This window comes from Mytilus galloprovincialis, chromosome 4 (genome assembly GCF_965363235.1).
Source record: "Mytilus galloprovincialis chromosome 4, xbMytGall1.hap1.1, whole genome shotgun sequence".
Classification (NCBI taxonomy): Eukaryota; Metazoa; Mollusca; class Bivalvia; order Mytilida; family Mytilidae; genus Mytilus; species Mytilus galloprovincialis.
In genome coordinates, this window is record NC_134841.1 from 20,821,783 (window position 1) to 20,843,975 (window position 22,193).

At 30.5% G+C, this 22,193-nt stretch overlaps 1 protein-coding gene across 4 annotated transcripts in view; it reads left to right on the plus strand.

The window, feature by feature from the left end:
- The window catches only part of LOC143071598 (G-protein coupled receptor GRL101-like), a 95,481-nt gene that overhangs the window by 32,458 nt on the left and 40,830 nt on the right, over nucleotides 1-22,193 (plus strand). For all 4 annotated transcript variants that reach the window (XM_076246010.1, XM_076246008.1, XM_076246009.1 and 1 more), the window contains exons 2-6: nucleotides 6,257-6,427; nucleotides 16,917-17,027; nucleotides 18,412-18,528; nucleotides 18,954-19,073; nucleotides 22,055-22,150. In XM_076246010.1, coding sequence (XP_076102125.1) covers nucleotides 6,257-6,427; nucleotides 16,917-17,027; nucleotides 18,412-18,528; nucleotides 18,954-19,073; nucleotides 22,055-22,150 — 615 coding nt within the window. The remainder of the gene's footprint in view (nucleotides 1-6,256; nucleotides 6,428-16,916; nucleotides 17,028-18,411; nucleotides 18,529-18,953; nucleotides 19,074-22,054; nucleotides 22,151-22,193) is intronic.

The following is a 22,193-nucleotide window of genomic DNA, read 5'->3' on the forward strand; positions in this document are numbered from 1 at the left end:
TATCGTTCATATTACCCGACTTAGGAACCTTCTATCGAAAGCATTATTCTTATCGTTCATATTACCCGACTTAGGAACCTTCTATCCAAAGCCTGTATTCTTATTTTGAAACTCGTTTCCCGTAAATTATATGAATGATTTGTAGAAGATTTGTTCGTTTCAATAAAAGACAAGTTTATGAAAGCATTGTTACTGATATAATCGAATATGGTATATATGATAGAACTCCGAGACAAACACAATTGGATCTGGATATATTTCATTCCGATACTTTTTACTATAGAATAGTCTTATCTTGACAAATAATAGATCTTGATTATATCTTTAAACAGATTTTATGTGAGGCAAAAATATCTATTGTTGTAGGATCTCCCTTTAAACCTCATTTTGATATGACAAATGGCTTTCCATACATACAAACGTCTCACATAGTTTTTGGTAATGAATGATTAAGATTACACAGAAAGCTTAATATACGTAAAGAATGGACTATCTATTCTGCTTCATATATCGTTGTAAAATAAAAAGCATCATGAACGTCAGGTCGAAACAATAAATAAAGCGAAGTCTATAGCAAGACGACAGAAAAGTAAAAGAAAGATTTATTATACATTGTCTCAGATATCTATTATTTGATTAAGAATATTTCCACCTTCCTACTTCTTAAATGAAACAAACGTATACGATCTTTATTTTAAATAATGACAGCCACAACTCTGAATAAGTTCATGCAACTGAAAGCATTGGATTATCACCGATTGCATATGACATACTCTTGCTTCTGTTATGGTAAGAAGTGATAATCACAAAATAAGAGCCACGATACATAAATCTATATGTCCAATGTAACCTTTTCGGCTAATGCTGCTGTTTAAACACAATTACACATGCATGTGCTTTACTATTTGATATGTTCTAGAACTCTTTTATTGTCTCTTTTTTATTAAAGTATCAGAATGGTCTAAATTTATGATTAAAATAGAATTGTAAATCGTACGTTGACGTCGAGATGTGTAATTGTGCTATCTTACTATCGGTTAATTCATTTTGTAAAATAAAAGACAGGAATTTTCAAATGTTTCCCAAGCGAACATAAATATTATCAAACAAACTATAACAGGTTTTAATCAGTTCTTTACATGTCAAAATGGAAAATTGTTTTGTTTGTTTGATTACTGAATAATGAATTGTTATGCTTTCAGCAGATATTGTCACAAACTGTAAAACATTTCCCTATGAAAGTCTTAGATATTATATGTTTACAATCGAATAATTGAAATTTGAACCGCTCAGTTTGAGACGGATTAAGGAATTAAGTTACATTGCGAACTAATTTAGTTATGCCATATAATAATGATGTTTTGTACAGTATCGATAAAAATATTTGAAAGGGTCTGGTAAGTCACTGAAATGGGATTTCACAAAATATCTTTCTACATGTCTGACAATGAAGAACATTTTTGTTTGATCTTTCAATGAAAACAAAGTTTGGTCTTTATTTACAAACTGCACTTAGTTTTAATTAAAAACTGAAACATGCAAATATACAAGTCAACCAGAAATTGAAAATTAATTTTAGATTATCAGAAAGTTAACCGGAGAAAGACTAACAATTTTATATAGTACAACGAATACTGATATTCTAAATTTCTTATCAAATACAAGAAAAGCAGTGGTAAACTATATATAAACCATAAACAATAGCAAGAGGGCAAAACATATGAAAAACAGAAAATATTATAAAGAAAAATGTCCAAAAACCACAACACAAAACTGAAGATATTGATTGGGCAAGCCGAACCACGGCATGAAAAGGGATGAATGCACGTGTTACGGAGAAGTACGTAACATATCTCTGTTATATCTATATCTTGATTAGATTTTGATTTAAAAGTAAAGTTAACAACAATATTTATTATCCGTTCAGGTTAGGTATTTACAGTTTTTTCTTCTTTTCTGCTTGTCATGTAAAAAGGTTTCTGGCATAAAAATAAGTTTACAAAGATATAATTATGTCTAGTTTAATGCTTTCAAGATATTTTTTAAAGATATGTAGACTTGAAATAATTGATTAAAGTTTGTTTATTCAAATATCGCATTGCCTATAACATTCTACCTTGCATATGCTATTATTCATGTTGTAACAAACCGATGGAAATAATAAAACTTGATCTATCAACATGATCAAAGAAGTAAACAATAAAGAATACCGAGGCTGAGTTGCTAAAACACAAGGGTATTACTAAGTCCCGACACATTATCGCGGGAAAATAAAACCATTATCTCTTGAAGGATTGGTAAATGATGACGTAGATATTTTTTATAACGCTTCTTCTCTTTCTTTATATATTATGCAAACAGCTTAATTTTTCCGAAGTTCGGTGGACCGAAATGTCCTGTCTGTTAATATTGTGTTATGTAGACATATTACGTAATGCTTTTTTAAATAATCAGGTTTGCCGGCTTAATTGACGCACCACTTAGCATGAATAAATATGAAAGCGTATGTTAGTCGCCAATTTTTCAAATAGAACTATACTTTCGTCCGTCACATAAGTCATCATGTTTGTTAAAAATCGTTTTGTAAGATAATTCCAACTTCTTCACTTTGTACAGCATAATTGGTCTGTTTATTTGAATACTGTTAATCTGAATGAAATGACATGTGCAAAGTGTGCATTGATCTGATCATTAGCTTAATCAAACTCGTTTCCTGGTTTTCTTAGCCATATGAAGACTGTCACAGCAAATGGACGAAATATAAATATCAAATCGAGTAGTCCTTTAATAGAGTTTTCTGTATAAGAATGTTGACAATTACTTTTCGTTTATTGACATATTTCAGGTGTATGAGAACGAAACAAGTAATTTAGATTTAAATGATGATTCTGCAATGATTACACAACAAGTGTACAAAACCAATTAACCACACTTTCGTGATTCGAGAGATTTATAATTCCGGATATATATAAAAAAAAACTGTCGGTTGTATCTCTCATATTTGTCGTTTAAATGAGTTCGAATGCCCCTTTGGTATCTGTCGCTTCATTTTAAGTATCATATAAACAGTAAATATTTAGGTGCAGATACAACGCACCTCTAGAAATGCCTTTATCAACAATAGTATTGTATTATGCTATATTACCCTGGACGCGGGAAAATGCCAATCTGGTTTTGGGAAAGAGTTTTCGGACTCTCTCTCTGAAATTGAAACAACAGTGTCTGATTATATTTGACCTTACGAGTTTCTAATCATAATCATAATAATGAAAATAAAACTATTGAACCAATGCATGCATATATACTAAGCTAAGTACTCTATTATCTATCTACACATTGTTTTTTTATGCTTTTATTACGATGCATAACGTATAAACAACAAACATTATTACCTAATAAAGAGTATTTTACTGTTTTATTAATATTTCTATATCATTTGCTTTTTTAGGCCATTTTTTGTTCCATGGTCTATTGCACTAGATATTATCGTTCTTTTGCACTTGTGTGCAGTCTATTGCACTGACCTGTTATGACCTCTTATTCTGAAATTTGATCAGTTGAAAGGTATTCACGTTGTTCATTCAAATTGGAACTGACTTATGTAATAAATCAGTTATTGAATTCAATTCAATGTTTTATTAAAGTCTCATCTCTCAACAAGTACAATCAATCTTTATACATTGTAAAATAACACTAAATAAAAATGAGAGCCATTCTATACAGAATTAAAAGAGACTATTAAAATGCATATAGATATAATACACAATATGAAATAAAATACTATTTACAATATATAAAATTTTTACGTGTGAATGTGTAACAGTGCAATAGATCAAAATGTATTTCCCTCGGTATGAAGATCAGCTTATTGTTCTATTGCCCGAAGCCAACTCGGGAAATATATTTTGATCTATTGCATAGTTACATATCAACTATACTGTATAATATTTCATTCAGTGAACGCTGGTCAAATAAAATTGAGAATGGAAATGGGGAATGTGTCAAAGAGACAACAACCCGACCATAGAGCAGACAACAGCAGAAGGTCACCAACAGGTCTTCAATGCAGCGAGAAATTCCCGCACCCGGAAGTGTCCTTCAACTGGCCCCTAAACAAATATATATATACTAGTTCAGTGATAATGAACGCCATACTAAACTCCAAATTGTACATTAAAAAATAATACAAAACTAACAAAGGCCAGGCTCCTGACTTGGGACAGGTGCAAAAATGCGGCGGGGTTAAACATGTTTATGAGATCTCAACCCTCCGCCTATACCTCTAGCCAATGCAGAAAAGTAAACGTATATAACAATACGCACATTAAAATTCAGTTCAAGTACAAGACTAACAGAGACCAGAGGCTCCTGACTTGTTACTGCCAATGAACTTTCGAGTTTGTTGTCGAAGTTAAGCGATCTTGAACTTGATAAATAATCAAACATAGAATTAATCATACAGCACATAAACTATGAGCGAGTTAATAGAGCGATGTCAGTCCCATGTTTTCCATGAGTTTTTATGTTGATTAAACTTTGTAATAATACTTGTTTAAATTATTTTGCGAATTAATTCTTCTTTCAGAAACGTTTGTTTACTTTTTTCCTCACAGTTTTTCCTCACACTTGCGCTGAGCGGCTTCCACAGTTCTTACGAGAGGTTTTGTGGTTAAGGTCACTGCATGTGGAAAATCATTCTGCGAATAGGAGTGGCAGACAATAATTCAATAATAGTACATTTTATAAGATTATTTTTTTTACAATTAAGTTCATTCACACTTGATTTATAGTAACACTTAGCCTTTCAGGTAAATAAACATATTGAACTTTTTTTTTAAATTAAACTTTCATATGACTTTATCTAGTTCATTAACTTCAGATAATATTTGAGTGCTATCTAAATGACATTCTACATGAAGGAGATAATGAATGGATAACGTTAACAGGTTATCAAAATGTGGATATTCTTCTTAGAAAAACTGTATGTAGGGTGATGTATAAATGTATCATGTACTAAAGGACATATACAAAAAATATACTTATTAAAAACGATGGTGGGATTGCAGACAGTGTAAATACAATGGAATAATGATTCCCACAGGAAGGTGTTTGGGAACGTCCAATACAACATTACACAATTCTACTTCCGTTGTATCATAGTAGTTCATGAATTAAATCAAAAACGTTTACACAGATTTTATTTCCTATCATCATATTTAACTAATAGTTTGCATTCGAAAATCCCATTATAGAATCATCAATACTTTTTCAATTCTTTTTAATGGCTTATCTATCATATTGTCATAAATTAACAAGTGGAATTTATCATATAAATGGTTTTATGAGAGGAACATTCCTACTTTGTTAGATATACAATGCTCTATAAATACTATCAAATCACTTAAGCAGTAGAAATATAAGTTGTTAACAGCGTTATAGTTTCCGAGTTTTAAGATCTGTTCTAATAGGTATCTTATCTGATGCTGATATTTAGTTATGTAGTTTTTTAAATTTATTTACGCTTTATTGAATTTTATTGGTATAGGAAGATGTGGTGTGAGTGCCAATGTTTACATTGGAATATATAGTGTGAACCATGCGTACGTGAAGCCTCTAATTGAAATAAAACGTACATATGTTTTCATCGTGTATCTTTGCTTGTTCACCATGTACATTTATTTGTATTTTTTTTTTATCTTAGTCTTATGAAATATGAATCAGATCTTCTATTCTACGAGTATTTTGCTTAAAATTAAGTAATTCATTAATGACAATACCATTACTATTTGTTAAAAATGTCCAGTGTTTCACGTAAAATGCTTGTCTCATTTATATAATAGAAATCAAAGCCTTTTCCAGAAATAACAGTGCTATTTTGTTTAATATAACATGGTATGGTTTGAAAAATATTTTTTTTTATAAACAAAAAACAAGAATTAATTAGTTGAATACGATAAAGGGAATATTTGAGATAAACACAAATGTTGCAACAACATAATAAAAAAAAAGAAAAACACACCATCTTTAAATATAAGCGAATGAAGATGAGATGAATACAACAATGATTAGATAGCAAACAACTGTTACAGACAAATATAACCAAAAGACATTGAGAAGGCAACATATTGTCTATCAATAGATATATATCTGTAAAATATATCAACCTTATACATCACCAATACTAACTTATATCATTGTCCATGAATAGACTACTGTATTTTGAATTCTTGGCTTAATATGATTATATTTGTTTCAGTTTTAAGTCAATATCTTAACGAAGAACTAGTAGTCCCAGATTTTGTCAAATGCGAAGGAAAAGACGTGTTCCATTGTGACGACAAACAAGCAGAGTGTATATCTAAAGACAAAATATGTAATGGTGTAAATGAGTGTAGTACAGGGCGAGACGAAAGTGTGCAGGAATGTGGTAAGTGTACAAGTCTCATATTCTTAATCAATATTGAAAAAGTGAAATCACAAAAATACTGAACTCAAACGCATCAAACGAACGAATGATAACCGTCATATTACTAACTTGGTACAGGCATTTTCTTATGTATGTAGAAAATGGTGGATTTTTAGTTACTTAAACCTCTCACTTGTATGACAGTCGCATAAAAAACAAGGTTACCTCAATATAATGAAAGTGTATCCAACGAACAGAACCATTATATTGATTGACAAACAGACATTATCCTTTTACAACAAATATTTTATAAGTATTTCATGAGTACTAGCTTACCACATTTTTTGACGATCAGCAATCACTATTAGATTCTATAACCATATATGCAAAAGGTCATCTGAAAATAGGCGTTAGGTATGATTAAAGTCAACTGGTATATAATTTAGTAAAAATGAGAGCAGACTTGAGATCAGAACAGAATATTGAGGAAATCGTAGGAAGCTAATTGAGTACGACATGATGAAAAGCCCTGTATCCATGCATTTATTTTGCTCTGTATCCCATTGTGATTAAGTATTTAACATGAAATAATGATTCTATAGAAAAAGTCAAGTATGATTTAAATCGAGCGTTTGACGTTTTGAAACGAATTATTCTAAGAAAATTTAAATGTCTAATAGAAAAGTATCCATTGCCTTGTCATAATGGTGCATATAATTCATCTTTTCAAAATGTAAGTTTGATAAGATGTTCGAAATGCTAGACAGGTTGAAAGGATTTTTAGATATGATTTTAAGTTCATTGGTATTCTTTTACAATTTATTGTAATTGAAACTAATAAAGTCAACATCTTAGTTTTGATATAATTGAAAGTGTAACAGTTAACAGTTTATAAACCAGATTTTTCTCCTTTTTCATTACTTGTAAGATTAACAAATTATTCTTTGTACAAAAAAGCACTGCATTTGATTTCTTTATTATCATTAATTGTTCACAGCCACTGTAAGTTAAAATTCTATAAGTAGACACGCAAATAATACAGTATCACAATTTACGTAATGATGCTATTCAACAAATAGGTAGTGTTATAGGAATGACAGTATTTGTTCGATACATCTTGAATTGAAACTAAACAAACATGCCAAATGTTATTTTATATTTAAAGCAAAAGTTTTTAAATTTCGAAAAACAAAATATCACGAGCAGATACTTGATTTCTTGCCAAGAACAAAGTCTCGCGTGAAAACGATAATTGTTATTTTTTATGGCAGCTATTCCAAAGCTTAGATTGTTTGACTATCAGTAGGCAATTTCTTTTTATTATGATATCATAAATAAAACTACAAAAAGGAGTAATTTCTGAAATCCAAAAAATAAACATTGAAAATATTAAATTCAAATAAAACAGGACATGCTCCAATCATTGTGTAAGCTGTGATTGTCTCGAAAAGAACTAGTTTTGCAGTAATTCGACTAAATCATAAACGTTTAGTTTTCGTAAATTTTGTCAAAACTCCCCCCTTTTTTTCAAATGCAACTCATATTTTTTAAAATTTAATATGCTTTGGCACATATTGATTTTATCGTTTGAACATGATAGCCTTTTAGTCAACGTCAAATTGAAACTTCAAATCATCAATACTATAAAACTTAAACTGTATACATGGTATACGTATACAATATCTATAAACTGTATACATGGTATACGTATACAATATCTATAAACTGTATGCATGGTTTACGTATACAATATCTATAATCTGTATACATGGTATACGTATACAATATCTATAAACTGTATACATGGTTTACGTATACAATATCTATAAACTGTATACATGGTATACGTATACAATATCTATAAACTGTATACATGGTATACGTATACAATATCTATAAACTGTATACATGGTTTACGTATACAATATCTATAATCTGTATACATGGTATACGTATACAATATCTATAAACTGTATACATGGTTTACGAATACAATATCTATAAACTGTATACATGGTTTACGTATACAATATCTATAAACTGTATACATGGTTTACGTATACAATATCTATAAACTGTATACATGGTTTACGTATACAATATCTATAAACTGTATACATGGTATACGTATACAATATCTATAAACTGTATACATGGTATACGTATACAATATCTATAAACTGTATACATGGAATACGTATACAATATCTATAATCTGTATACATGGTATACGTATACAATATCTATAAACTGTATACATGGTATACGTATACAATATCTATAATCGAAGTTACTTATTTCATATATTGATATATCAGATTTTTTCCCAATTTCTGATTCAAAAGGAGAGAGAAGCTATACGAAAACTATAAATCATCTAAGATATTAGACAAAGATAAACGATAAATAGATAAAACAGAAAACAATAATCAGAAAAAACACAAACAATAGGTAGTCAACTCGTATAGTTCCAAATGGTACACAGTTCCGAATTCCCTAGTTTAAATGTAATGTGTTTCATGGCAAATACATTGTCGGTGATTTCACTTTCAAAAGAATAGAGGAAGACATTGTTGTTACGACAAAATGGTTATTGTGACACAGATATTTCATAATTGACAAAGATAATACCTCAATTGTTTCCCCTATTAGTTTTTGCAAAATTTGTATTTGTCAAAACATTCTGCAGAATTCATCTTTGTAAAAATAAAGGGATATTTGGCATAAATAACGTTTCATCCTTCAACCTTTAAGTACTACAGTCAAACTTTCAAACAACATTTACTTGCATATAAGAAAATAGCGATGACAGGTATGATAGGTTTCGGTGACAATCATCATGATTCAGCAGCCAAAACTGTGTAATCATACAACACAGACATACAACACAGACATACAACACAGACACACAACCCAGACATACAACACAACTGATAAAAACATTTGAAAAGCATACAAAGAAAATCTTACAATGACATCAACAACAGAAATTGTTGTAGTTAATGGTATATTTAAAAAAAGACACCAATAAATAAGTTTTTGTAGTTGAACATAATATTGACGGGAAATTTTTCTCCATAGACTGGTGTTGCCAAAGAATAGATTATAGATTTATTTAATTACCCGTTGTCTATCTTTTTATGCGGCAACAATAAATACTAGTATTTTACTGAAAAGAGTTTTGTGTTTAAACATTTTGTTTAATCAAATACATGACTGTATGGTTGTAACATGACCTCCTTCAGCAAACAGAGTATCATCTTTAAATTATGATCACATGGATATTTTTCATACTAAACAAAAATATATAAAATAAAAAGACCATGTGTATACCATATTTAGTAATTTCTACTTTAGAATCAATACTATTGCAATGGAATTTCCAATACGTTAGCTAATTACAAAATTAGAAGAATTGTTAAATTGTTTAAGGATTTCAATTTGAAATGACATTTTGCAAATATTACTTCATTCCTTTATAACACATTATGCTCTAGCAAGTAATAGATTTTATTCTAAATGCTGTTTTCATTGAAGTCTAATGAATTGCAAGAAACAGATGGGTTTCATTCAAACAGTTACATGACCTTTTATAATTCATTTAATTCTGAATCTTGTCAATGTAATTTCCTAGGTTTGATGAAAATGGAATATTTGAAAGTTAAAAAAACTGTTAAATTGATGCCATGTCATGTGTGAAGGTATTAAAACAGACAACGTTACATGGAAAACTTGTTAACAGAACAACTTTAAATTCGTGCATATGTTCTGTAAATGCAACAAAATTACATCATACATGTAATCAACCGTCGCTTCCAGTATGTGCACGCAAAAGACGGTTTAGTTAAACATGATTTGATCGTCGATATCATCCGTTCTTGACAAATAAACGAACACCATAATTTGTTCCTTAATACTGATATCAAATGAAATTAAAAAAAGGACTCATTTTGTTCCTGTTTAAGCTTTGAAAAGTAAATTTTTAACTCACATGGAAGCTAATCGTTATCCTAATACACCAGGGGTGGTGTTCTCGAAAGTATCTTTTAAGATTCGTCGTAAGTCATAGATAAGACCGATTTGAGGATGGACTTAGCATCGACTTAGGACACGCTTAAGTTGCGTCTCGAAGCTATCCCAGACGCATATTATGTTAGGACGTCCTTAACATATCCTATGTGCGAAATCCTAAATAGTTAAAGTAATTGTTTGAGAAAACATTTATTAGAGACGAAACCAATGAATAAAATTGTTTACAAAATTTTGTAATAACAAGTATTTAATGAAATGCATGATTTCAAATGTAGTTATAAAATAATAATCAAAATAGGATTTTGATATAAACTGTAAAACAATTTGTTTTGAAATGAGAATATTGAATTCGTAGTGTCATCGTATCGTAAAAACACGAAGTTCAAAGTTTAAAATCATGCACAATTTCTTATACGAGTGATAACCGATGGTGCGTCTCTTTTCACGTTCATCTTCACGTAAACAAATGAGAAAAAGCATGCACAAAGTTAGGATGAAGATATGATGATCTTAAGACACCTAATTAGGTGTCCTAAAGTAAGGACGAAAATGTGATATATCCTAAGTTAAACCCCGAAGTACACCGCTTTTTGATCAGTTTGGTGATGAAGAAAGTCACTGTATGGTTTCTCTTGATCTATGAATTTATGACCATATATTTGACAACAAGAAGCTGATGACTTACAGATGCCTAGCCTTGTTATACCTCTGTTACAATTACTTGAAATGTCATCAGGTAAAGACTGTATAATATAGGTCAAAATATAAAGTCTTTTACAATTTTAAATGTTTGCATAATTTTACATGTAACTTCATTTCAATTGATCATGTTGATTTGTAATAAAAATTCATGACAGGTTGTATGTAACGCTGTAGTATAAGAAAATTCATGAATTAGAAAAGAAATTTATAAACGGTTTTGGAAGATAATGGACAATTAAGGGGTATGGTATATTGAGGAGTACTTGGACAGAAAGAAAAAGATAGGAGGTGGTAAATGGGTAGTTTATCACAGAAATTATGCCAAAACGTAGTTTTGACTCTGAGAGCTTGGATTTAGTTAGATCCAAATATTCTAATCCTAAAGACATTCCATACATTGGACATCAGTGGGAATGATGTAACAAAAACAAATCATTATATCCAGTGCATATGTATTTTGATAATAAAACTTCTTTTCTCTAAAACTAAGGCCATATTGTCTTTGCTCAGTTAACTGCTATCAGATGTGAAACCACAGCCTGAACTGTTCAGCAATTAAATCTGTCACAAGATGATAACATACTGAAGCTGTTACAGATCATACGAATTCAGTCCGGACTGAAGATTTTCGGGGTTTAAGAGGGCTTCGAGAACACGACTTAGGACAAAGACTTGTCATAAGATGATCTTAGGACACGTCCTAATCCAAAGATAGCTTCGAGAACACCACCCCTGCTTTCTTCATCTAGGGTGACTTTATATTTAACAATTGAATGCTTCTTTTTCTAACTTTATTGGGGTGTAAAAGCCTTGACCGAAGTACATTTTGTATGAAGCGCGGAAGCGCTTCATTCTAAAAATGTACGCACGGTCAACGCTTTTACCACCCTATGAAGTTACAAAAAGAAGCATTCAATACTTATAATTACATTTTTAGCTATGATCATGAAACACGAATTTTATATTTTTTTTTATTTAATTCACCTGTACACTTTTTTGTGGAACCACGTGTTTTCATGAATGATAAGTTTTATTGAGTGATGCAATTGCTTAAGGAATAACACGTGATGTACAGTTAGCCAATCAGAATAAAGTATTATAATGAAACATACATATAATGTAATTGTGTGGTAGTGTACCATAGTAGTCTTTTGTTATATTCATCTCAGTTTAAAAATTATGGAAAAACCTTGCAAAGTTTTACGTTCAGATCATTTAGATATTTTACTGTGACTTGACTGTAATTGTTGCTCTCTAAGTATTGCAGTTCAAAATTATGACCAAATTGCAATTTGTTTTATCAAACAAGTTAAACTACCAGAAATTTTAATGAACTGTTGTAGTTTACCACAGTCAAGTTGTGGAAGTGCCAGGTGTTAACATAAAGCATACTTACAATCCTATAAGACTTTAACTCCACTTCATTGATATTATAAAAAAGAATTGCATAATTTCTTTACATACATTCTTATTGAACTGCTTTTTTAAAAGGTGAAAGGTATTAGTTTATAAATTGCAAAAAAAAATGTTAAAAAAAATATTTCTTTTAGAATGGAATTTTCTATGCATGCTACAAAGCTTTCTTCAAACCAGTCTATTGAATTCTTGAAAAAATATACTAAAAACTTGAATATACACATTTCAAATTATAAACGGAGTGACTTCTCTTGAACTGAATTTTAATGTGCGTATTGTTATTGTTTTACTTTTCTACATTGGCTAGAGGTATAGGGGGAGGGTTGAGATCTCATAAACATGTTTAACCCCGCCGCAATTTTGTGCCTGTCCCAAGTCAGGAGCCTCTGGCCTTTGTTAGTCTTGTATTATTTTAAATTTTAGTTTCTTGTGTATAATTCGGAGTTTAGTATGACGTCCATTATCACTGTACTATTATGCATATTTTAGGGGCCAGCTGAAGGACACCTACGGGTGCGGGAATTCTCGCTACATTGAAGACCCATTGGTTGCCTTCGGCTGTTGTTTGCTCTATGGTCGGGTGGTTGTCGCTTTGACATATTCACCATTTCCTTTCTCAATTTTATTTAGATCAATATTCAAACGATCCATGATATAAGACCGTTTATCTTTGAAATATTTAGCCTTAAAATAGACAGAAGACTCTTAAAGGAAAAGCAAAAAGTAAAACAGCATATATCTCAAAGGTATACTTTGACAGGGGATTATTACAACCTTGTTTTTTCTTCATTAATTAGAAGTTTAAAAATATGTGTCTTATTTATACAATGGTAGTATCTATACGTATACTGTGAAGACTACGTTTCCTCGAACGTCGAACACCCTGGTTAGTGATAAAGTAAACAAAAACAAAAATCATTTTAGAAATTACTTTCATCATGCATGGCCGACTAAAAATATTAAATCTCAGAATATAAAAATATTTAGATCATACATACAAAATTCATAACAAACAAAATGTATTGAAAGACATACAACATAAATGACATTACACTAATGGAAGCCAAAAGAAAGGAAAATTAAGGAAACCATGAAAGACGGAGAGTGATAGGAAATCTTATTTGGTACATCTAACAAAATTGTACATCAACAATACTTAGCCTTTCACAATGGAGTCCTTGTAAATATTTCATCAATATAGGACACTTAATGAAGTAGTAGTCAGCAACTATAGATGACCGAACGACCTTCAACAATAATCAAAACCAATACATATACGTTTAAGTATGCTATAAAAGAGCCTGACATGAAAAATTTACAACAATACAAAAGGGAAAACTAGCGGTCTGATTAATGTTCAAAACAACATTGTGATATAAATAGAAGGCATTTACGCAAAACCTCCAAAAGTCACAGTCGTTATAAGAAACCCTCTCATTCAAAACCTTTGTGGCTAGTTGTGACAACTACGAGTATGATAGTACAATAAACTACATCAAAACAACGGAAGTATAAAATGATATTATATAATCTGCAGATCTCCAACCTTTCAATGAAATTGAAAAGTTGCCATGTTCATAACAATCAGAATGTCAGATATCAAAAGGTGAAAAACACTTTGATAAGCATTTTCAGTGAAACGGAAATTATAGGATTTCACCTGCATTAGCATTAATATATACCGACAAAAATAAGCACGTAAAAACATATTTAATTAAACATGGACAATAAAACTTTAAAATAAAGACCATAAAATTTATTTTGTTATCCTATTACTGTCTTTCATTGACAATATGTTGTCTGATTGTTTTTTAAATTATTGTTTACTGGCTAAATTGTCTATTAGTTAGAATTGTCTATTGTAGTTATTTTCATTTAGAGTTAAAGCGATGTCGATCAAAATGCGCATCTGAGTAGATCTAAGATTAATACTTAAGCATGCATAAGTAATGAATGTTGACTCATTTCTGTAAGCCCGAAATAAAAGTTCAGCCGTACTTCTATGTAACAAAACTAAATAGGTTTAGGTTTATATTTAAACATCAATGATCATTTAGGGGAAACAGTAAATTAATTATAAGGGTAGACTGAATATTTCGATTATGAACGGGAAAAGATGTATGGTTTACGGCATAACAAATAAATAAAAGAAGCAAAGAAAGGTCAAACCATAATTGGCAATGACAAACAACCATTCGTACCATATATCTCACTCTGACAGACAAGGGATCTTTACACATTTTTAATGAATTCAACAAACGATTAAATATTTGCTTCGACCTGAAAATTTTAAATGGGCAAACAACATAGTTACATTCACAAGGTCCATGACTTAGGTAAGGCATATCATAATTTAAAAGTCTTAAACAATATCTACTAGTAATTCATCAATAGAGTTACAAAAATGCATAAACATTAATGCAAAGAAAAGAAATCCACTGAAATAACTTACTTGAATGATTTAGTACGACAATTGAATATCTGTAAATAGTCAACAGTAAAAGTTAATTCCTGCCAAAATAAAGGCAATAGTAGTATACCGCTGTTCGGAAGTCATAAATCGATTGACGTAAAACAAATCCGCGCGTTACAAACTAAAACAGAAAGAAACACATTAACTGTAATAGGAAAACAACGAAACAATCGAAACACTAAAGTGCAACCTAAAAAAAAACGACAACGTAACACACACAAAAACAAATTATAAGATAAAAACTGCCATTTTCCTGACTTGGTACAGACATTTTAAAAAACCATGGTCGGTTGAACATTCATGAAGGGATGATACGGAGTGTCAATGATGATTAGGTTGTAAATGTGGTTTTTCTTACGTCACAACTGAAAACAAACGGAAAATATCATTCTAAAACTATATACATATATATATATATATATATAAACATACAATACTAAATTGTCTAAACCTAATAGAAGTTTTGATAACGACAGAACATTCAAGAACTGTTTTAAAAACATGGGAAATATCAAATCTAGAGAAGATAATTTTTCAAACATGAACTTAATAACTATATTCATCATGGTATATGGTTATCATAGACTAACTGATTTATCAATCATTGCCAATCATACAATAAATATTGTATACTAATAAATAAAGCGATATTGTTTTAAATAGTGCTGTGACAAACAAACAAATGTTTAAATATACGGAGAAAGACGGTCAATACCACGACGAGATCCAAACTGATAAACTCAACAAAAGTGACAAATTGGCAATTCTGTTCACAAATGTATGATGATGTTTTAAAAGATGTAATTTCCCTTTACTTTCGTGATACGACAGAAGTACAACAGCCAATGTAATATTAATAATATAAAGTTAACTGGTTTTGTATTATTTTGATAATCGAGACACAAACAGGAAGAATGAAGTAATCAAAGTCGGTTGTTTTGAATGTCTGTAATGTATGTTTACACAGTTTTAGATGCTAGATCCCAAATGCCTGACACCTTAAACTTTTATAACGGTTTGCTTTGCTTAATTATCCAGTTCTTTTTAATTTAACACAACAAATTCCGTACAAGTGGGAGATTTAGCTAGCTATCAAACTAGGCTTAATCCAACATTTTCGTTGCAAAGTGCACATAGCAAGTCAGAAATAAGACAGATGTTTTCCACTGATTGATAAAAAAAATATTTAGTCAGTTTTTAATGATTTCATCTGTTTAAATTTAAATAGGAGTTCGGTAACCTGGTCTGTAGAAAACTGTAACAATGCAAATATTAAAAGTAGTATTTATAAGTTGGTGACGATGGAAATTTTTAACGACCTTAATGACATTGACTGTCTATACAGCCCTTGCATGGTTGAAGTTAAATAAAAGGAAAAATGACAATAATTTCATCAAGATTAAAACGTTAATATTTCAAATGTAAAGTTATAAAAGTGGAATAGATTTTTTTATCACATTGAGAATGGAAATGGGGAATATGTCAAACGGACAATTACCCGACCAAAGACTAAAATACACCCCAATGGTAATACATCTTCAGTTTGCATATCTTAATATATGATATTTAATATGATCGTTTAACATAGAATCAAATCGACCGGTCTTCGGAAGATTTCGATGCTAACGAGAAAAAGGGACTAATATTTCAATTTGTCAAAAATATCAAAAATGTCAAAGTACATTAGCAGCGTAATGCAATATGGCACACAAGTTTAAAAATAAAAAGGTTCTCAAAGATTTGCATTGTCAAACAATTGTGTGTATAAACATGTTACACTATTTGATACAGGTATTTACAATATAAGTTGTCTAAACACTCTAAAATTCAGTATATACTATGTATGTATTAACATAATACACCATGTGGTACAATTTTTCATACTAGGTTGCCTAAAAGACATAGAATTCCAGTGTAATGCCAGTGTGTGTATAGATATGATTAGACGTTGTGATACAAAACAGGATTGTGTGGACGGAAAGGATGAGGAGGGTTGTGGTAAGTATAATACTCAAAGTCCATAATTGTTTCATGCAAAAAAAATAATTAAGATTTGCCCATTTTCAGAACGTTTTCTAGAAAAATCAAAATTAAGATATTTTTGACGTAATGCATGGATTGCAAGTATGTAAATTTTCAACAAAAAGAAGATTTTTTAATCTATTGATTGCATTAGCTACCCAAAACAAGAGCCATTTAAGACCTTATCGAACATACTCTATTTGGTGTATTCCTATTTGTGCCAAAACCAAAACTCTACTGATTTATGATTTCACGGAAACGGAGAGACTATCATTATTAGCAGTATAGACAAAAAGAAAATAATGTGAACGTTTGATAAACAAAACATATTTCAGTAGAAATAACCTATTACTCGCGAGAACCATGGCAAGTTCAAAAGTAACAAAATCAAAATATGTCATATTTTGGTATTGATTCACTATAAGTATTCCATTACTCATCTTATGCATCGACAATATCTAATAATAGAACATGTATGTTATGATTATACTTATGGATGTAACAGTTGTTTTGTACTTAACATTGAAATATTTATACCAATTTCAATTGTTCGTGTACATATTCTAAGTTTAAATCATTTTCTATAATATGATTTATTTCAGCCGTGAAACCAATATCAAAATATATCTTTATCCTTATTACTCATGGCAATTAAGGCATTTTATTAAGCAGGAACATTATTCAATATAGTCATACGATCTTATTTCAATCAACTTTATCTTCGAAGATCTTTTTTGAAAAGCTTTTCCATTTGTTTTGCAATTGACATACTATTAAGAATAACAGCTTCATATATGCTTCATTAACAGTTGCATAATAGTTTGAGTTTACTGGATATTATCGCTCAATTACGTACAAATATCATTTATAGGCATATATGGATTGCAGTTTGTCTAATCATGCATCCGTTCAAGTTCTTGTTGATTTCTTCAAATAAAAATGAAAATTTCAAAGTTGAACGGATATATGAATCAATGCATTGTTATTACATTAATGAAGTAGGATAACAGAACACATTAAGATCTTTTTAAAAATAAGAAGATGTTGTTTGATTGCAAATGAGACAACTCTCCACCAGAGACCAAATGACGTTGAAGTAAGCCACTATAGGTCACCATGAGGCCTTGGACAATCAGCAAAACCAAATTGACGACTTTTCAAAAAAAATGTCTTGTCTTATTTCTGTGTCATTTAATTATAAAAACAAGGACATTTGTGGTATGAATTCTAAAATTAAGATTATTGTTGTAACGCATTAATAATGTTAGGCAATTTTGATACATGAGTACTTGAAGATTCATAGATATGCATACGTCACTAACATGTAAACATGCTTTCAATTGCTAATGATTGTTTTCAGAGGTATACGAATGTCCACCAACTCACAGTAAATGTAAAAACCATTTTTGTGTACCACGTGATGCAGCATGTAATTTTGAAAATGACTGTGGTGATTGGTCTGATGAGCAACACTGTGGTAGGTATTTATTGTTTCGAATAAAGTCGAACAAATATATAAAGTGTGCTTATAAATAATGATCAGCTTTATAATCAAAACAGGATTACATATGATTGATTGGTGTCATTCAATGTTTTATGTTGTTTTGTTATTTGTTGTCGGTCAAAATAAACAATACGATGGTTTACACTAACCAAAGATACAAGGCGTATAATTTAGAAGGCCAGGTTAATGTTTAATGAATCAAGACATTTGAATGCCAACTGTTTAACAAAATTGAAGAGTATTAAGAACCAAAAATACAGAAACAAATTGCTATATTTATAAACTGCTTAAAGATTTGTAGGTCCAATATTAGATTGAAGGAGATAACAATGTAGTATAAATCATCCAATAAAATATTGAGGTGTGTTTCTTTCCTGACGTTTTTCTTTTTCTTTTAGAGTACTCTGACTGTTACCACCAATCCCAGTTTCGCTGTAACAATTCTCAGTGTATATTTTATGGCTATCTCTGTGATGGTGAAATTAACTGTGAGGACGCTAGTGATGAAACAAATTGTGGTCAGTTAAATTTAGTGTTGTTGTTTTTTTACAGTTCATTTTTAAAACATGGTTTGGGCGTTTTAATATACATAACAATGTTTTCTAAATTTCAGTTATACAACGAAACCCTTACGCACTTTTGGGATTTCGTAGTGTTGTTATACTTATTTTCACTAATGACATCTGGAGTATACATTTATGAAAGAGGGACGAAAGATACAAAAGGGACAGTTAAACTCATAAATCTGAAACAAACTGACAACACCATGGCTAAAAATGAAAAAGACAAACAAACAACAGCACACACGACACAACATAGAAAACTAAAGAATAAACAACACGAACTCCACCAAAAAACTAGGGGTGATCTCAGGTGCTCCGGAAGGGTAAGCAGATCCTGCTCCACATGTGGCACCCGTCGTGTTGCTTATGCGATAACAAATCCGGTAAATAGTCTAATTCGGTAGGTCACATTCATGAAAGGGAAGGGGATTGTAGTTACGACGTAAGGAACATATCCGATATCATTTGTGAAACGGTTATTCCATAACGGTCAACCAACTCGTGATGGCGTCCGTAAAATTTACGAAGGGATGATTTCAACTTCACCATTTGGAACTCTTGGTTTAATAGCTTCCTTGTGAGCAGCAACCCACAATGCGTGTTAAATGAAACCCTGTGATGATGTTTCACTAACATTTTAAACTGGGCAAAAATAATCTCCGCAACTAGGACCTGTGATGATATATACTTCAACTAATGACAACAATGGGTACTACTTGTGATCAGGCACCTATTATAAACATAAAATGATGTTATCGTATGATTCCGTATTCATAACGAAAGAAAATCGATTTTTTTTAAATCTGTACGCTAGAGTATACATAATTGAATAACCGTAAACGTATAAGATATCTTAATTTGTACAAACTTTACCTAGCAAGCGTTATGATCACGTTTGCCGGATGAACGTTATGTCCATCTTTTTAATCTATAAAAAACACCATTTATAATTGTATCTCTTTCAAATAAAACACCGAATATTAAACTGTATGATCTTTTCTTCAACACAACTCCAATGTAACTTCATCAGGACGGTTCTTCATATTTCAAATGACGTCATAGTTTGGTATTGAAACGTGACTGGCGACAAACAACATATTTCTAAATATAGAAATGGCATGCAACCATTAATGAGGCAATTACATTACTTTTACCATGAAATATAACGTTTATTTAATGATCACTGCAGTCTAACAGAGGCAAAAGTTCAACATGTTTTTGCATAAAAGCTATTGGATGAACACAAAACAAAGACATCAACCCACAAACACAATAATCATTATTAAACGTTGAAATCCTAAATAAGCTTTTACAGGGTTTATATAATCAAAAGAAATGCAACCATATTAATTAAACGAAGGGAAAAAGTAGCAAAAGAGCATCTGCGAGCATTACATCATCTCATACGACGATATCTATGATATTGTCCTAAAATAAAAAAACTAACGATTTATAAGTTGCTGGTTATGAGAAAATTCCATCGTTGAAGAAATATAACTAATGAATATATTTTGAAATGAATCAGTAATTTTATTTAAACAGTTTTGAAACTTGCACAATAAACCAGTCATGTCAACTCTCAGTCAATTGTCAGAAATATCCATTGTGAAAATTCGATAAATGTTGAAATATCTATTTTTATAAATACATTCATTGCAATAAATTCGGATCTGTTAGGTCTAAGTACAGAGTTTATAAAACGCAAGGTAAACGTCTAAATTGTACTGAATTTATTTCTCGGGAAAAATAAAGATAAACAAATATTTGAATGCTCTACATTACAAATTCAGGCTTTTAAGATGATGTTTATAAAAAAATCCGTTTTTCCCAGTTAAATTCATTTGCTAGTGAATACTTATATTAAAATTGGAAGAATAAATGCAATTGATTCCCTCTGTAATGTAATTTTTTAGATGCAATTGAACTACAATTATAAAATCTATAAACATATGATAAATCTCTACATTTAAATTGAAATACAGATATGCAATCATTGGAAAATATGTTAAGCAATTATAGATTAAGATGAAAAATTTATATCTTTGTAACGCAATGCTGTTTCGCTGTAACGTGTGAGTTCTATATCAATAGTTGGAGACCCACAAAAAATATCGGTACACCAAAACTGCCTCCCCTATCCTTTCTTCCCTAGTTAAAAAATCTAAGAAATATATTAGAAACAAAATTCACTGACACTAGTTTCAAGATAAGGAAAGGTTCAATAGTTGTCAATTGAAGTCAAAGCAAGTACATGTAGGTCTTGTTTTATTTACGATTAAATTGATCTTATATATTACAGCAAGTCAATATGGCTGGTCCTTTAATCCACAATTTTCTACATAAGAAAATGCCTGAACCAAGTCAGGATATATGATAGTTGTTATCCATTCGATTGATGTACTTGAGTTTTTGAATTTGCCGTTTGATTACGAACTTTCCGTTTCGAATTTTCCTTAGAGTTTAGTATTGTTGTTACATTATTTTTTTCATTCCTTTAGTAAGGACATGTCATCTGTGGATTTTTGAGTAGTTGCAAATGGAAACTACTGTTGATTAAATATTGTTAATGTTTTATACAAGGATGCTAAAGATGAAACACATTTTGTCTAGAAGTTATTGATGCTTACATTTGTCTGCTGATTACAATCTTTTTATGGAAGTTCCTAAGACTTTTATTCATTTTGTGAGTTATTCGCCTATGTTACACATAAATAACCACTATGCAAATATTGTTGAATCCTATAATGAATTATTTGGTGTACAAATATACCTAATCATAGGTTTAGTTTGCTCAAATCTTAACCTAAAGATGAATTATCATGAGCATTACCACACGCAAGCAACAAGTGTCTGTTGTGATTAAATATATTAAAAACATGTGCTGAGTCTGTAATGGCTTGATGTATTTTAAATTTTGTTATTTATGTTTGTTTTAGGCTCTTACTTCAGATGTGGAGACGGAACATACAAAAATATGGACTTAGTATGTGATGGTTGGGTTGATTGTAACGACCAATCGGATGAGACTAACTGTGAGTTTTTATGAACTTTGAACATTAAAAAAAATTAACTTAG